A 16,788-nucleotide genomic window follows, 5' to 3' on the forward strand; every position below is an offset into this window, starting at 1 on the left:
ATGAACTGTCTACGCAAAGCATTCCTGAGTCCAGCTCCCAGAATACCTCGTGGGCACTGATGCTGGTCATATCACGTGACATACACCGACATCATCGATCGCCGCAGCTTCCTCTCTTTCTCCGTCTCTTCTCTTTTCGCTTTCCTATCCTTCCATTCGAACCGTCATCCACGCTGATCAAGATGGAAGCGACCTTGGCGTCTTCTGGACCTTTTGTACGACGACCTTAGCTTAGCACAGTACCCTTGCTTTGCCCAGGTTGACTTGAAACCAAACCTGTGCTGCGTCGCGGCCCCAGCCATGATTGTAAATATGTTTTGGACATCATCATGAACGACCACCCAATCCAGCCACTCCCCCAAGATGTGGCCGCCAAGATCAGGTCATCAACACTGATTACGCATTTGAATGGCGTCGTCTTGGAGCTTGTCAAAAATGCGCTGGACGCAAACGCACAGTGCGTCTTTGTGACTGTTGACTACCGGCGTGGTGGATGCGTGGTTGAAGACGACGGGGAGGGAATCGCACCAGCGGAGTTTGAACCTGGTGGCGGGCTAGGGAAGGCTCATCGTACGTCTCCATTGGCCGGTGATTGGCTTTTGCTGCTGCTCACGGCGTTAGATACATCTAGGTTCGGTACGTCGAGTGCCTACGGCAGGAAAGGCTGCTTCCTGGCTTCTCTATCGGCGCTCTCGTTGTTGACCATTACTTCGCACCATTACCGCCATGCAAGCACAAATACTGTCATGTTCCACCACGCACACCCGATTGCGCGACTCTTTCCAGCCCCGAGGCATCATGGGTTGAAGTTTAGCGACCATGGAACGCGGGTCACTGTCAACGACCTTTTTGGAAATATGCCGGTTCGCGTGAAGAGCCGCGCCCTGGTATTGCAAAAGCCAGACCAGCTTGACCATCAGTGGGATGATCTGAAGCAACTTCTCGTCGCCCTCATGATCTCTAATGATAGGCTTCAGAAGCTGTCCGTCTCGGAGGCGGATAAGGAACGAAAGTTCACTATCCGCCCTCGCCATGATTCTCTTAGAGGCGATTTGGACCTAACGCGACTCAGCTCGATCCTTTCCCAGGCTGGTTTGGTTGATGCTGCAAGAACGCAGAAATGGTATTCTGTTTCCGCAACGGTTCCCCAGCTGACGATTCACGCTGCACTGTCACTTGTTCCGAGCCCTTCCAAGAAGGTTCAGTTCATCTCCTTGGGAGCTGAGCCTGTGTTCCCGCAATGTCAGGCGAACATACTGTACAGCGAGGCAAACCGGCTTTTTTCCCATTCAGATTTCGGGACGACTGGGAACGTGCCCTCAAGCCATGAACCTGGCATTGAGGAGCGACCCGGGTCTCTGGCTGTGAACAAATGGCCCATGTTCTATATTCGCATAGATTTGGTTGGAAGTATAGGCAGAGATGAGGAACTACCAGAGTCGGACAAATCACTTCAACGTATTCTGGATATTTTCGGACTGATGATAACCGAGTTCCTGAAAGAGCATAAACTGCGCCCGCGGGGCGGGAGGACACAGCGCCAGGCCTTTGAAGAAGAGGCTTCCGTATGCTCACAAGCAGAGGGAAAGCGCTGTTCAAACTCCAGCTCTGAGTTTTCGGCAAGGCAGTTCAAGCTTCCGTCTTCTTCCCGTTCAGGTCCAGGTGGTCATTTTGGAGCCTGGTCCCGAGTCAAGAGATCAAGCAACCACACTAAAGGTTCAACAGAAGTGAAGATTGTCTCACCTTGTCTACCAATTGATGAGAAGACAACTAGTGCTTCGCTGGCGATCCATGAGCATGCACTTTTGGAGAGTGTGGCAGACGACAACCTTACGCCGCGGACGCGTGAGATGTCCGTGGACGTTGCGCTCCAAGGCCGTAATAGAATTCCTTGGATTGAGTCATATACAGGAGTACAAGGTTGGGTCAATTCCCGGGATGGTAATTACGTCAACGTTCGCCCATCGGCTGCATTAGCGCTCGCCAAACGGCCGAAAACGACCGAACCTCTCCTCGCGCCGGTCTTGGATATACACAAGAGGCCGGCATCTTCCATGACAGACTTGCGAGATATTTGGTTGGGAAACGATAACAGGAAAAGCCCGGTTTTTGGCCGGTCCGAACGACCGGTAAACGCTCTAGAACCTGATTCAGAATGCCCTCCCGCAGAATCACACAACTTTCACAGATACCGCGGACTGGATAACCTTGGGTTGTCAAAGTACAGTGGGAAGCTTCATAAATGCGACCTACAGAGCGCACGAGTCATCGGCCAAGTTGATCAGAAGTTTATCCTGGTAGAAATCCCCGACGCGAACGCATCAACTCTTGTTCTTATCGACCAACACGCAGCGGATGAGCGGTGTCGGATCGAACGCTTATTCGAAGACTTCTTCAATGGCTCTGAGGCGCAGACCATTGAGGTGGAGCCCATAGTCATTGCCATACCACCTGCTGAGACATCGCTCTTCAGGCAGCACGCAGAATTCTTCCAGTCATGGGGCATTGAGTTCACGATAGAGCATGCCTCAGAAAGCGACAAGGCCTCGATATCTGTGTCAGCACTCCCTACCCTGGTCGCCGAACGCTGCCGGGCAGAACCTGAGCAGCTAATTGGCATCCTCCGTGCTGAAATCTGGAAACGGACTGAAGAGCGCCCGCAGACGTTTATTGCTAAAGGGACTGATTCTGAAGAAGATTGGGTCCGGCAGATAGCAGGCTGTCCTCAGGGTATTCGTGACATGCTAAATTCGCGCGCGTGTCGGACCGCGATCATGTTCAACGATGTTCTGAGCGTGGATGAGTGCAGGACCCTGGTCAGTCGCTTGGCTAGCTGTGTCTTTCCCTTCCAGTGCGCGCACGGCCGGCCTTCGATGGTGCCTCTGGTGGAATACCCTAGAAACGATGAGGTAATGGGTAATACAGATGAACGCGAGGCGAATTCTGGTTTCACCGAGGCCTTCAGACGGTGGCAGTCCACATGTCAGTGATCACTGCTAGTTCTTTCATGAGCATTAATCCCGCTGGTCAACCGGCTACAATTCGCGTATGAAATTATGTTTCTTGGCATACGCAGGAATATCTTGAAGCTATTATATCGGCAGCATATTATTGAATCTTCCCTTCAATAACAGTGCAAGACCGTACCTCTTGAGTTCCATTCGGTCTACCTCGGTGCAATACACAGAGGGCGGAAATTTGCCTTCACTGGAAGATTCTACTGTACAGGCAGACTTGTCGCTCCCGCGTCTTTTAAAGTTGCTGCTTTGCCCCGGAGAATAGGTATGACATGCTGCTCGCCTCCTCGGTCTCCAACCTCGTCCTTTTCAATACGACCTCATGCCGAAGCTTCCTATATCGCCAATAGTTCCTGCAAGAAGACCGATTTGCCGCAATAGTCAGACCATCATCAAAATTCTTCGACCACCCACGCCGGTGCATTCACCCGTGTCCACACTGCTACCCCCACCGGCCTTTTACCAGGAATTTTATCCGGCATCTTCACTAGGCTCGGCCCAGAAGGACGGCGAAAAGCTTTCTGTCTGAATCCCAGTCCTTCCCCACTACCAGAAGCTCCCTCTTCTCTCCATATATCCTCAGCCTCTTGTCGTCCAAAAGGAACTTCGTTGCCTTCAGACACAATGGACGGGATACTACAATGACATGCCCTTAAATACTTCATGGTATTGGCTTTCCTCGTTGAATATTAGGGCCTGAAATCCAACCATTGCGGGTACCTCCCTATAACGTACCATCCTATACGGAAATCGGGTGGTCACTGCAAGGCTCTCTTCCAAGTACAACAACGTGGCCGTGTGTAGTGGATTCGAATATCCTAATAAAGAAGGATGTAGCAAGTACAGACTGCGACGTAGCTGCTGTCTCTAGACGGCTGGCTGACTGAGTGGAACAGGTCGTGCCGGTAGGGACATTCTCGACAAGGAGAACTTAACGACCCTCAAGCTTTGGAAAACCTCTAAAATGACATGGCTTAGTTCATCTTGACTGTACACTCCCCTCAACTGCGGGTACCTCGAAAGAGGTGCTGGTGCTGGTACCGCTGACGGCGATTCCCACCCTGCTTTCGTCTTCGATCCGCCATAGCTTCCACGATATGGTTCGAGCCCTTGCCAACTTCTGCGCAACGAAGTTCCTATCAGCGGCCATCAAGTTGAAGGATTCACATGCAACATATATGGAATGCAGCAGCAATGTGCCGTGAAAACGGCACTTCCGGTATCGCTGGGCTTTTCTCAATTGTTGGCATGACAGCAACTTTAGGCATTGCGATTGGCGTGACCGCTGGTGGAGCAATGCTCTCAGGAGTAGAAATCATCGAGTCACAACCCTACGCGATGTCATTAAGCACGCCATTGATAATTGTTCAGTGCCAACTTTCTAGTTTCGGTAACAGCTAATTGTTAACACCTTCTCGTCTACAGCACGTCGAACCGCAGTTGGAGCATTGGAGGTGCTGACCTGTTCCATGCGGACACTTCATGCTTCTCGTGTTCTTTGCTAGACCCATTACGAAAACTAATACCGCCATTGGCAGTTGGCGCTCTAGGACGGCTGCGCAATCAAAGCCGGTCAGAAATACCCCTTGGTCTATTTTGCCTTTTGGATTTGGCCGTGGTGTGGATTGTGCTACTCCCAAGGCTCAGGGTAAGCAAGGGAATAGAAGCCAAGCTGTATCTCATCGTGTCAGTCTAACACTTTGTGTTTGTTTCAGGGGCACTCTCCCTGCACTGATCTCCTTTTCGTCTCTGCATTGACGGGATTACCACTACCGCTAGAGTCGGAAGGAATAGTATCAGTGAATCCCTTTCCCAGAACATCCATCTAAGTCAGGTTCTAAGTAAATATTTTGCTTCTATGGCAGTATCTGCACTACCAATGGAAATTTTCCCGACTTCTTGGACTCTGATGAAAGAGACTGCCAGCGGAACCTTAGTTGTATATGATAAGCCAAGCTAGGATCACCAAGGCACTTAGGGCTAAAGGATCACGTGAGATACATCCTAAATGATGGTCTATCTTAAGGCCACCGCTTGACCTGCTTTGTTTATCTTTATTTATAGGACATAACAGTAGCCCTCTGGAACCACGAAGAGATATTTTGAAGCTCTTGCTGTACATTGGATATGGTGTCGGGAGTAAGTTTAGGATCTCAATATCTAGCTGAGAGGGTGTCTAATGCTACGCAGGTAATTTTCAACAATGAGAGCTATAGATTATTGCTAACCACTAAACCGGTGACAACGTTTAGGTTCCATCAGATAAAGCAACACCTGACATATAGCACAGTTTTGACAAACTACCAAAGGGATCTAAGCGAGACTCATGAGTCTGGCATTCGCCAGACAACTTAGAGATGTGTCGAATTGGCAATGCGAAACGCTGTATCTTAACTCCATCAGAATAGGAACTTGAAAAAAGGGTCAGGCTCGGCGAATACGAGCCGTGGGGGCGGTGCATATCTTACCAGAACGCACTCGATATCTGTGAAGCCCGGCCTCTTCTCGATGGTGATCTGGCATGCATGGGCCAAGGATCATAAGTTCCGTAAACCGGGACTAATATTCTTTCAGGAGAAACTGTCAACGCTTTATGCCTTGAAACTGGGCGGGCACGGAATCATCAGATCCATGCCCAGGGAGCAACTGTTCTCTTAGATGGCAACAGTATCACCTGCATTCTCCAAATGGACGAGGCCCTCTCAAGTCAGCAAGGCCGTGCTTTGCTAATGCCTTGGAGTTACTGGGCCTGCTACAGCATCGCGTGATTATGCCACACTCGGTGTCGCCGCATGTGAAGCAGCCATCCAGTATAAGCGCGGGAACTTAGAGCATGCTCTAGCAGTCTGACCGAGGCAGGACCAGGGCCGGGCGTTGATCTCGGAGTTTCAGTCCCTATCGCAGTCTATGCCAGCTAAAAATAGCCGGGCGTTGAACATTTGTGCAATGAGAACTGATGTTATATTGTAGGGTAGCGGCCCTGCCTCTATTCCCTCAACATCTCCTGATCAGGTCACTCGTTCAAATTCACCAATTACCTATCATTGCTCTTTCTATCCTATTAGTGTCACTCGTTTCCAGAGTACTTACTACTCTCCCGCACTATCAACAATTCGCCCTCCAGAATGTCCTCTACTACCACAATAACCGCGGTCTCTTCCGCTTCAGTGGCCTCCACCTGCAGAGGTCCTCTTATGTACGAACTGCCCGTTCAAGACGCCGCCTGTGGAATCCCAAACACCGACGACTACAAATCCATTTTTGAGAGCTGCGCCTACCCTGCCGCCGTACAGGCTTACCACTCCGACTGCGCCCTCTATGCGCCGGCTCTCGACCAGTCCATCCAAGATATTATTGATTGCCTTTATGACGCGCATGTGGATTGGGGTGATGTCTGGTGCACGGGAGGCACGAATTCGACTGCGACAGGAAAGTATGAGACTGCTACGGCTACACCTACGACCAAGTCAAAGTCGACGCCTACCTCTACTTTGACAGAGGAGGCGGCAAAGGAGACTGGATCTGAAGATGATGATCCAAATGGAGCTGTGGCGGTGAGAGCGTCGGGTCGTGAGATTGTTGCTTTGGGATTGCTTGGGTTGCTCTTCACAGTGTTTTGCGGGCTGGTGTAGTAGGGTTGCTTATATGTATATCAATCTATGGCGTGTCTCTGGCTGTTCATTTGCTATAATTCATTCTCGTTATGTTCTACGGTATTCCAGAAAATTTATCTACCTCACCTCTAATGACATAGTGCATCATAGGATAGATATCAGTACAACTTTTCTTCTGATGGCGCCGAAGGCTGGACCGAGTCCTCTTAGTATCCATTGAACCAACTAGATTGATGCAGTAAAAAAGATGCAACTTGAACGCGTTGCCATCGCCAAGTTAGAGCTCCAGGCTAAAGAACGCACAATCCAGGCCAAGTAGATCTTTTTTATGGTCTAACTACATCCCCAATTCCAACTCCTTTGCAGCCGCTTGCTTCTCGTAGTTGTCCGGTGCCGGCACCTCGATACCAGCAGGAGCCTCTAACCCTGGCTCCAACCCTAACCTCATGCTGGCGGCCGGAACAAGATGAACAGGGAATTGGAACTCGACGATTCTCACCTTGGGCAAGAGTTAGCCTAATCCAGGAACTATCCTAGGGAAAAAGAAGCGACTAACATTATTCCCGCCAGACCCAATGCCCAGCCGTACCTCGAGCTTATAGCTGCGGCTGATATTGCACGTCTCAAAGGACGGGGTTAGCGACAATGGGATAGGATACCGAGACCAGAGGGTGCCGTCAACTCTGAATCGAAAAACAGGAGCAGCATCCCCATTCACACTGTTGCTCGCAACATCACACCTAGATCTTAGAGGATGCCGCAGGTTCGCCATTGTCTGCACGATACGGAACTGCGTTTGGGACTCTTCTATGCCTCGAGCTCGGACCTCGGTTGTTTCGATGAGCATGGTCTGAAAGTCATGCAGGGATACGGGTATCGATACTGAGCATCGACTGCAAGGGGCTGTATCTGTGCTGCTATCTAGGCTCGTAAGCTCTACCGCAAGGGGGATCGGCCGTCCCAGGACCAGAAAAGGTCCGTTGAGCAATTTTGCAGTGATTTCATAGGCTGCAGGAGCCCAGAGACGCTTCGGGCCAGCACTTGGGCGGCATGCGATTCTCTGCGTCTCTGTCTGGCTGGCTTGACTATTATTGAGCGGAGAAGCTAGTGTTGGCACGGGGTAGATGCATAAGTCTCGCGTCTATGCTCGTTAAATTCTATACGAAATTCCAAGTAAGGCCCGCAAAAAGGGAGGAGTATGGTTACGTACGGCTTTCTTGAATCCTCGAATGATACCGTCCCGCCGGACTGATGCTTCGAGGACATACTTGATCTCCTCCAGTGACGAGGTGGCCCCTGTCGAAGGGGGTAACTTGCGTGAAAGGTGCGTCTTCCCGCCTGTGCTCGTGCTGTCTTGCTGCCAGCTGGCTGGGAATGTACCCGCGTTCATTGAGCACTGCGTTGCTTGGGGCAGCTGTCTATTTAGCAAAAACTCAGCCATTTAAGACCAAACTCACCCTTAACGAGAAAGCAAACAAATGTGTTCCTGCCGAGACAGTTGCAAATCCAGATGTATACGAACTGGCGCATGCCGTGGGAGGGAAGAGCTGTTCTCTTATGTCGACGATCTGCCTAGCATCAGAAGGGCAAGTCTTGAGGATATCCGTGGAGAGACGTACCTGATGGGTCTCAACGACTCGCAGAGAATGTAGCCTAGACGTCGACACCCCCGATAGCCAGATTGACACAGCAGAGATGTCCACTTGCGTCGCCGTCGTGAGAATGACATGGCCAGAGACCTCGTCTGCAGCTGTGTAGATGGGCGGCTCTCTGCAGAGGCGGATTTTGACGTCCATGCGGGATGAAGACGGTCTAATGAGGCGGCTCACTTGACAGAGCATTGATAGGACTGTTCTTCTGTTTTTCCCGTTTTTCCTTTCTTTCTCGCTCGATCTACCTTGATCCTGGCGCGAGGCAGGGATAGTATGGATGCGCGGGTGGCATTTGTAGGGTTTCCAAGATCCTTTCCGTACGCCTTTTCACACTGTTCAGCTTCCACCACTCTTTGGGCCGAAAATGGTTCGGCGTAGCAGCCTTGACTCTCCCATTCGAAGTCGTCCATGTCCATTGTGTCCACTCTCTAGGACAGCAGCCATAAATGTCGAAGTCTGTGGAAGACGCCCGACCGTCGTGGACGATGCCCGTGATTGGCTCGGCTTAGCAGCGGGGGGCCCTAGACCCACTAATTGCCTGATCGGGAGCTCTCTACTACAGAGGGTGAGAGACTGACTTCAGTCACTTCCATCTCTCCTCTTCGTCATCCATCACAGACAGTTGAAACAGCTGCCCCTCGGGAGCTTCTGGAGCGTGTCTCACTTTGCTGGAGGCCTCGATTGGACCACGTGGGCCCGCCGGTCGCCCACCGTCACCCCATGGATTCCCATCTTCACCTCACTCACTACTTCCGCCCATAACACCATACCACCACAATGGACCGATCCCGCACCTGGTACGAGGAGGAGTTTCCTCTTCACTCTGAGGAGCCGCTAGACAGTGATGATCGAATTCCCAGCCAGAGAGACGTGAGGCCCTTCTTTCTTGCCAGTTCATTGAAAAAAGAAGCAGCATTTCACTGATGTATTTTTAGCCGTTGTTCCACAGCAGCGATGAACCTGTTTGCTACTCTTCACGACCACTCTCGCCGCTCCCTGCTTCTGCTCCTGACCCTGACTCCGACGTCCTGGCCACTTCCTTCACCCCGCCCGGCCAGAGGCTCTCGCACTCGCACACGCACTCTAGACCTCAGAGTCAGCGTCAGCTTTTCCCAGGAATGTCCTATCCTAACCCCAACTCGGAAGCCGGTAGCGGCAGCGGCAGTATAACCTCCTGGCAGAAACGTCAGGCAGGGGGATTGCGTCGGTGGCCCACTCGCAGAGTCAATTTGATCAAGGGGAGGGTGTTGAGCGTCGACTATCCGGTTCCGAGTGCGATCTTGAACTCGGTCGAGCCGCAGTATCGTGACTCGGCGAGCAGTTCGGAGGAATTTACCCATCTGCGATGTATGTGATGTCTTCGATCAACAAGATGGGGAAGTGAAAGGGTCTAACTGATGGTGGAAACATTTAGATACGGCTGCTACCTGCGACCCGGACGACTTCACGCTCCGCAATGGCTACAATCTCCGCGCCTCCATGTACAATCGGTATACGGAGCTGCTTATTGCGATCACATACTATAATGAAGACAAGGTCCTCACGGCACGGACGCTTCACGGAGTCATGCAAAATATCCGGGATATTGTCAACTTGAAGAAAACACAGTTCTGGAATAAGGGAGGGCCGGCATGGCAGAAGATCGTGGTCTGCCTGGTGTTCGATGGAATCAGTCCGTGCGATAAGGAGACACTGGACGTGCTGGCGACGGTGGGGATCTACCAAGACGGAATTATGAAACATGATATCGATGGGAAAGAGACGACGGCGCATATTGTGAGATGGCACCGAAACCCTGGACGAAGTGCCTCCAGCTAACTTGTCCAGTTCGAATACACCACGCAGCTATCAATCACGCCTTCACTCCAACTTGTGCGCCCCCAGCGTGACGACCCAACGAATCTGCCGCCGGTGCAGATGATCTTCTGCCTGAAACAGAAGAACAGCAAGAAGATCAATTCTCACCGCTGGCTCTTCAACGCTTTCGGCCGCATCCTGAACCCCGAGGTCTGTGTCCTTATTGACGCCGGCACAAAACCAGGCCACAAATCCCTCCTGGCTCTCTGGGAAGCCTTTTATAACAACAAGAACCTTGGCGGCGCCTGCGGCGAAATCCATGCCCTTCTCGGGCGTCGCTGGGAGAAGCTCGCGAATCCACTGGTCGCGGCCCAGAATTTCGAGTATAAAATCTCAAACATCCTCGATAAACCGCTTGAAAGTATGTTTGGGTATGTGAGCGTCCTGCCTGGCGCGTTTTCTGCCTATCGCTATAGGGCTATTATGGGAAGGCCACTGGAACAGTACTTTCATGGAGACCATACGCTATCGAAGAGATTGGGAAAGAAGGGGATTGAGGGGATGAATATTTTCAAGAAGAATATGTTTCTGGCCGAGGATCGCATCTTGTGCTTTGAGCTTGTCGCCAAGGCAGGGCAGAAATGGACGTTGAGTTATGTGAAGGCGTCGAAAGGAGAGACAGATGTTCCGGAGGGTACGTACCGTCCTTTCAGCGCTAATAAAGTACTAATGATGTTGTGTACAGCACCACCCGAGTTCCTAAGTCAACGACGCAGATGGCTCAATGGATCATTTGCAGCGAGCTTGTACTCGGTGATGCACTTTGCGCGTATCTACAAGAGCGGGCATAATATGGTCAGGCTCTTCTTTTTGCACGTTCAATTGTTATACAACGTTTGTCAGCTCATCATGACGTGGTTCTCACTCGGTATGCCGCTCCTTTCTTCGTTGGGTCTGTATACTGACAACAGCTAGCGTCGTACTGGCTCACCACCTCGGTCATCATGGACATTGTCGGGACACCCAGCGCAACGAACAAATACAAGGGATGGCCGTTTGGAAACGACGTCTCGCCTATTTTCAACAATGTCGTCAAAGTCCTGTATCTCGTCTTTCTCATGCACCAGTTCTTCCTTGCCTTGGGCAATCGTCCAAAGGGGTATGTTTCCCAATATTGTTTACCCGCAAGATTGTGTTAACAAACATAGCTCGCAATTCGCCTACATCCTCTCCTTCCTATACTTCTCCCTCGTGCAAATATATATCCTCATCCTCTCCTTCTACCTCGTCGCCCAAGCCTTTTCCGGCGGAAACATCGACCTCGACTTCGACCATGGCGTCGGCGGTTTCTTCGCCTCATTTTTCACCTCCACCACCGGTCTGGTCCTGGTCGCCCTTGCGTCAACCTACGGTACCTATTTCATTGGCAGTATCCTCTACTGCGATCCGTGGCATCTGATCACCTCCTCCTGGGCATATTTCATTGGCATGCCGAGCACAATCAACATCCTCAACGTCTACGCGTTCTGTAACTGGCACGATGTTTCTTGGGGCACGAAAGGTTCCGACAACGCAGCTGCATCGCTCCCATCCGCGCAAACAAAGAAAGCTCCTGGCGGTGGAGATGGCGACGCAAAGGGGACCTTCGTCGAAGAGCTCGACAAGCCGCAAGCTGACATCGACACCGAGTTCGAATTCACGGTCCGCCGCGCGCTTGCCGAGTACAAGGAACCTGAACCTGATAAAACGGTCTCCCTGGACGACAGCTACAAGACGTTCCGCACGAACCTGGTGCTTACTTGGGCGTTGAGTAACTCGCTGCTGGCGCTGCTGATTAATAATGCCGGGGTTAGTACGTTGTGCTTGACGGTGAGTCCCGCCCCTCTTCTCCCCACCACACCCGGTCCCCTCCTGGATTAGCTCCTTCACTACGGCTGAGCATGGTTTGGGTATGTAGGGTAGTCTGACTGACTGTGTTTCTTTGCGCAGACGACATCAACGGTCCGGACAGCGTGGTACTTTAAGTGTCTGCTTTGGGCAACGTCAGGACTGTCAATCTTCAGGTTCGTCGGGGCGCTGTATTTCCTGGCGAAGACGGGGGTGCTGTGCTGCTTTGTGAGAAGGTGATACTTATAATGCTTATAATGCTGCATATTGCAATGATACCTCTCCAGCTATCTCAGCATGCCGCTTTCTTCTCTTTATTTTTCCCTTCTGTGGTTTTTAATACTTGCATGTCCTCGGATCGAGACCAGAATAGCAATCTATACGAACGGCCTTATCATCGATGGTGAACCTGTAGAAACAGTAGCCGTACTCAAGGGAGTATTCAGGATCATTGTCCTATATTAGGGCAGAACTTTTCACCACTACTACCTAGCTCTCTGTCCGTCGATGTACCTACTGGAGCCGCTTCGGAGACGCCGATGTTCTCGCCAAGAATTCAGCATCTGGGATAATTCCCAGACATATAACTGATGATCAAAGACCGGGGTCCTCGGAATCCGACAGGAACGAGCCAAATATAGCAGACATGGGATCGAAGCTGGAAGCTGGAGAAACGCTACAGAGAAAAAACGGCTTTTGATTGGCCAGAGGAGATTTGGGAGATGGCGCAGTCTCAGTCAAAGGCTTGGCATCCACACGCACTCTCTCTCTTGCTTCTATTTCTTTTCCTAAATTCTTCTTTTCTTCAGTGGTGAATCGAGTGTTTTCGAATCCTTTCTACCAAACACTTGCCTCCTGTGAATTGTTCAACTCTATCTCTTACCATATTTGATTGACAGGACAGTCACCAGTGGGAGAGCTAGAACTGTTCGCCGTCGCCCAGCATACCAGACTCGTAGGGCTGACTAGCCTGTGTTGTCCTGCCGCCATGGCAGAGCGCCGCGTGGTATGCCCCTTGCCTGCAACCTACGTCTAGTCCAACGCTCTTCTGACCTGATACAGTGCGACTCGTGCCATTCTCGAAAGGTATTATTATTTCTATTGCATGCTCCTGTCAGTTTTTAAATGCATTCGCAGGTCCGATGCGACAGGAACGATCCCTGTGGAAACTGCCTGGATCAGAACACTGAGTGCACTCGCAGCCGGCGCATGCGGCGCCTCCCAAAAAGAGATCTATCGCAAATGCAAGGCAGGGCTCGTCACCATGTTAAGCCTTCCCTTCATCCATTCGCTCCCGGTCAGGGCCAGACCCAGACCAAGAGCGGCCGTTCGGAGCGCGGCCTGCAAGGACATGAGATCGACGAGGATGGATTCCTCGAGAGCATGATGGAAGACCAGCAGCTCATGCTTTTGGGCCACCTCGATGCGAACACGAACATGAATATGAACTTGAATGTGAACATGAACGGCAATATGGACACGGCCCTGGGGTACGGCCTGCATGGCTGGATGTCGGTTGTTCCCTTGACAGAGGCACAGATGATCAATCGCAGACAACTAGGCTATTCGCAAGGTCTTAGCTGGACAAGGCAGCAGGCGCTGGAGAGTGCTCTGTCGGTGGCGGGTAAGGTCCTGGAGAGTATGGGGCTGCGTTCGGACACGGCTCTGGACGAGAGCTGTGGGCAGCAGCGGCATGTTCCGTCGTTGGAGTTTTTGTACTGGATGTTGAATGGTAATCTCTTTCCATTTGTTTGTCGTTTGTCCACTGTCAGGTTAGTATGATTAATGCTCACTGCTGTAGATATCGGCAGCAACAAATTCGGTCCCTTCATTTCAGACTATTTCCGGCACATTGCCAAAGAAGATCTCAAGGAGATGGGGCTGGCGCTGTTATACAACACAGCCTCGTCTACTGAGTCAGCGCTCTTCACCGTCTGCGTCAACTCGATAGCGTTCAAATTCCTCAATGCTACCCTCGGCGATGGACCAGACAATAATGGAAACGACGATGACGAACTGGCTCAGCGACTCCGTCACAGCGCCCTGCTCTACCGCGAGACCGCAAAGGCCGCCCTACAGAAGATCCCGCTATTAGCAAAGCCCTCATTCCGCCTGCTTCAAGCTTTGCTCTGCGGAATCTTTCTGCACCAGGGCTCCGGTGATACGAATGCCTGTCGGGAGCTGGCCAAGACGGCTTGTCGCGTCTGCATGGACATCGGCCTGCACCCCGGGGCAGCCAATCTGCACGCCCTCACCGAGGCAGAGCACTACTGCTTCATGTGGTGCTACATGCTAGATCGGAACTACGCGTGGAAGTTTGGCGGGCCTCGCTTCCTAACCCTCGAACAAGATTTCGATATCAGCTCTACCATGGCATCATCCGTTCCCGTGGCCATCTCACACCTGTTCCGCATCTACCTCGACCTCGCCAAAGTTCAAGACGCAATGATCCCATTCCTCAACGACCCTTCCAAGGCAGCGAGGGATAATGCCTTCCAATCGCCCGCCGGTGTCGGAACACTCCTCCTACAGAAGATGGAAGGTATCCGCCGCGCGATCAACCAGGTACTCCCCCTTTCATTCATTACCCCGTCACATCACTGAAGCGCTGGTAGATTAAGGAGCCCTCTCCAAACTGGAGAGGCCTCGACCCAGCGAGCGAAATCGCAACTCTCAATTTCGCCTATCACTGCATCCTCACCAACCTTCTGCACCTCCGCCAGATCGCCGTCAGCATTCACCAGACACCCATAGCTGAATCCCCAGACACTTCCAGCTACCTCGACTCCGCCCGCCGGGGTCTGCAAGCACTTATCAGCCTATGCACGTCGAGCGATCAACAAAAAACAGTCGCTTATCTGCACTGGTATGACATCCCCTCCCCTTTTTCCCCACCGCCCTACTCCCTCCAGAATGCTTTTCGCCCACTAACGCAGCAACCTGATCATGTCAGGACTCTCCTCTTCTACCCAATCACAGCCTGCATCGCTGTCCTCTGCAACGCCATCGCCACCTCACACAGTGGTGACTTTGCCATCCTCACAACGGTCTCGCACTGTCTAGCCCAGGCGGGACCCCTGAGTCCGCCTATTGCCGCAATGCAGAGCCTACTGCAGGAGTTTGTGGGACTGAGCCGGTGTTTCTTTTTCGCTGACGATGCCAATATAAGTGCCTCGGGACAAGGAACCGGCCCTCTGCAGCTGCTGACTGCTTGGCCGGCATTGTCGTCGTCACCGTCATCGCCCTCGTTGGGGCTGGGCGTTGACGTCGACCCGATGATTATCACGGCTGCTGGAGGGCTGGACTCTTTTGCACTGGCGGGCATGAGTTTTATGGATACGGGAATGGATATGGGGGTTGGTGACGGTGACGGCGATGGCGATGGCGATGGTGGTAGAAATAATGGCCACGCACAAGAGCAAGACCAAGAACGAGCCCGAAGACAATTGCAGAACGGTCTCAATGTCGGCAACGCGGGGTTCTTGAGTAGCTTTCCTTGAATTGGCTCGATACTCTGGGTAGAGAGCTCGGGAATCTGTTGGGGCAATAGGACACATAGGAGGACTTGGCCCTGGGACCTTGGCCGCGTTCTTATAGCGTAGTATAGTATGCTCCCGCGATACTGACTCTATGCCATTAGAGCTAGGAAAAATTAGAGCCTATGTATTGCGCAATCTACTACCCGCGCGTCCATAAGCAAGCCAACACTCTCCCCGTTGTTTCTAAGTTCGCAAGCGTCTGTCACTCTAATCCGTTTGGCCAACTCAACCCACCGTAGTAGTTGTTAGTAGAGGAGTCATGTAGCCTAGCAGCCGCGTCTCAAGTAGCTTTCCTTTTCTTTTCTCTTTTCTTTCTCACTTCTAAAAACAGAGGGAGATGAACTGGTTCCGATACCAACTCAGGCTTGAAACATGGCTTCAAAACCATATCCACGACCCATGCAGCATACTCTTTTCACTCTTATATCCCTGCCTATGTTTTGAAATAGAGTAGGCATACGTCTAGAAGCAACATTCAGCGGCGAAAACAGCCCTAGAACCCTCAACCCAACTCGCGAACGGTCTGAGCCTGAGGCTGGATTATCTCAATAATACTCCCATCCGGTCCGAGTCTCTCTATATCATAAAAGAAACGCTGTGGAGATTCTGATTCCGCCTGTCGTCCATACGAGCCAGGTACAAATGAGGTGAGGCACTGCACGCTACCAGCCTCCACGGCCCTCCCTAAAGAGCCCAATCCATCCTTGGGCTTTAGATTGGACAGGCCGAGAGCCTCGAGGGAGATAAGAGCACTTGGCGGGTAAAAGTGGACGAGTTCATCTAGAGCTAAGGCGTGGCTTTTGCTAGGCTAGGTGGTGATTTTAGGCATAGCGAGGGCAATGGCACGGGCACAGGCACGAGCGAGACAAGCAAATAGCCTGACTGGGCGCGGGGACAGGAGGTTTGACTTAAATCTGGACAGTCCTGGACGGAGGGGAATCAATATGCTTTGCGTGAAGGCATTGCATCGGCATCGGCATTGGAGCAAGCAGACTGAGAAAGGCAGTATCTAGGGTTAGGGTTAGCTGTTCGAAGACCTGAGATCGAAGATGAATGGGTTTAAGTAATGAATGTAGTGGATTCAGTTGGCGGTTTCAATACTCTTCTTCTCACTCTCATCCTCATGAAGCAGCGTGAGGACACAGCAATACAACAATGCAATAACAGACACCCATTGAACTTATAGCTCCAAGAACCTAACACAGACGCGGACGCAGATGCAGACACAGAACTCGACGGGAAGCGGAAATCCCAGCTCTAGCTCAAAGACATCGAAAACGTC

The 16,788-nt window shown here is 51.7% G+C and overlaps 5 protein-coding genes across 5 annotated transcripts; 4 read left to right on the top strand and 1 right to left on the bottom strand.

Annotated features, from left to right (window-relative positions):
• The first annotated feature begins 96 nt into the window (after positions 1-96).
• On the top strand, positions 97-3,200 carry BDW70DRAFT_16082 (putative DNA mismatch repair protein (Mlh3)). The gene is made up of 2 exons (XM_073740904.1): positions 97-570; positions 622-3,200. The coding sequence occupies exons 1-2, from the start codon at positions 330-332 to the stop codon at positions 2,988-2,990; spliced, it is 2,610 nt and encodes an 869-aa protein (XP_073598007.1). The 5' UTR covers positions 97-329; the 3' UTR covers positions 2,991-3,200.
• Positions 3,201-5,734: 2,534 nt separating this feature from the next.
• BDW70DRAFT_132161 (uncharacterized protein) lies at positions 5,735-6,657 on the top strand. Its single transcript, XM_073736114.1, has one exon. The coding sequence runs from the start codon at positions 6,143-6,145 to the stop codon at positions 6,647-6,649; it is 507 nt and encodes a 168-aa protein (XP_073598008.1). The 5' UTR covers positions 5,735-6,142; the 3' UTR covers positions 6,650-6,657.
• A 311-nt stretch (positions 6,658-6,968) lies between these two features.
• BDW70DRAFT_158050 (uncharacterized protein) lies at positions 6,969-8,699 on the bottom strand (the record flags this gene model as incomplete). Its single annotated transcript, XM_073740461.1, has 6 exons — positions 6,969-7,130; positions 7,188-7,772; positions 7,842-8,045; positions 8,089-8,199; positions 8,251-8,401; positions 8,461-8,699. 6 exons carry the CDS (start codon positions 8,697-8,699, stop codon positions 6,969-6,971), a joined length of 1,452 nt encoding a protein of 483 aa, XP_073598009.1.
• A 361-nt stretch (positions 8,700-9,060) lies between these two features.
• On the top strand, positions 9,061-12,104 carry chsC (chitin synthase C; the record flags this gene model as incomplete). The annotated part of the gene is made up of 8 exons (XM_073740462.1): positions 9,061-9,153; positions 9,219-9,630; positions 9,698-10,059; positions 10,111-10,774; positions 10,826-11,008; positions 11,056-11,239; positions 11,289-11,932; positions 12,070-12,104. 8 exons carry the CDS (start codon positions 9,061-9,063, stop codon positions 12,102-12,104), a joined length of 2,577 nt encoding a protein of 858 aa, XP_073598010.1.
• A 687-nt stretch (positions 12,105-12,791) lies between these two features.
• BDW70DRAFT_132164 (Zn(II)2Cys6 transcription factor) lies at positions 12,792-15,690 on the top strand. Its single transcript, XM_073736115.1, has 6 exons — positions 12,792-12,973; positions 13,030-13,053; positions 13,105-13,699; positions 13,769-14,532; positions 14,583-14,833; positions 14,921-15,690. The coding sequence occupies exons 1-6, from the start codon at positions 12,956-12,958 to the stop codon at positions 15,465-15,467; spliced, it is 2,199 nt and encodes a 732-aa protein (XP_073598011.1). The 5' UTR covers positions 12,792-12,955; the 3' UTR covers positions 15,468-15,690.
• Positions 15,691-16,788: the final 1,098 nt, after the last annotated feature.

This window comes from Aspergillus foveolatus (genome assembly GCF_047715535.1).
Source record: "Aspergillus foveolatus strain CBS 279.81 unplaced genomic scaffold BDW70scaffold_12, whole genome shotgun sequence".
NCBI classification, from domain to species: Eukaryota; Fungi; Ascomycota; class Eurotiomycetes; order Eurotiales; family Aspergillaceae; genus Aspergillus; species Aspergillus foveolatus.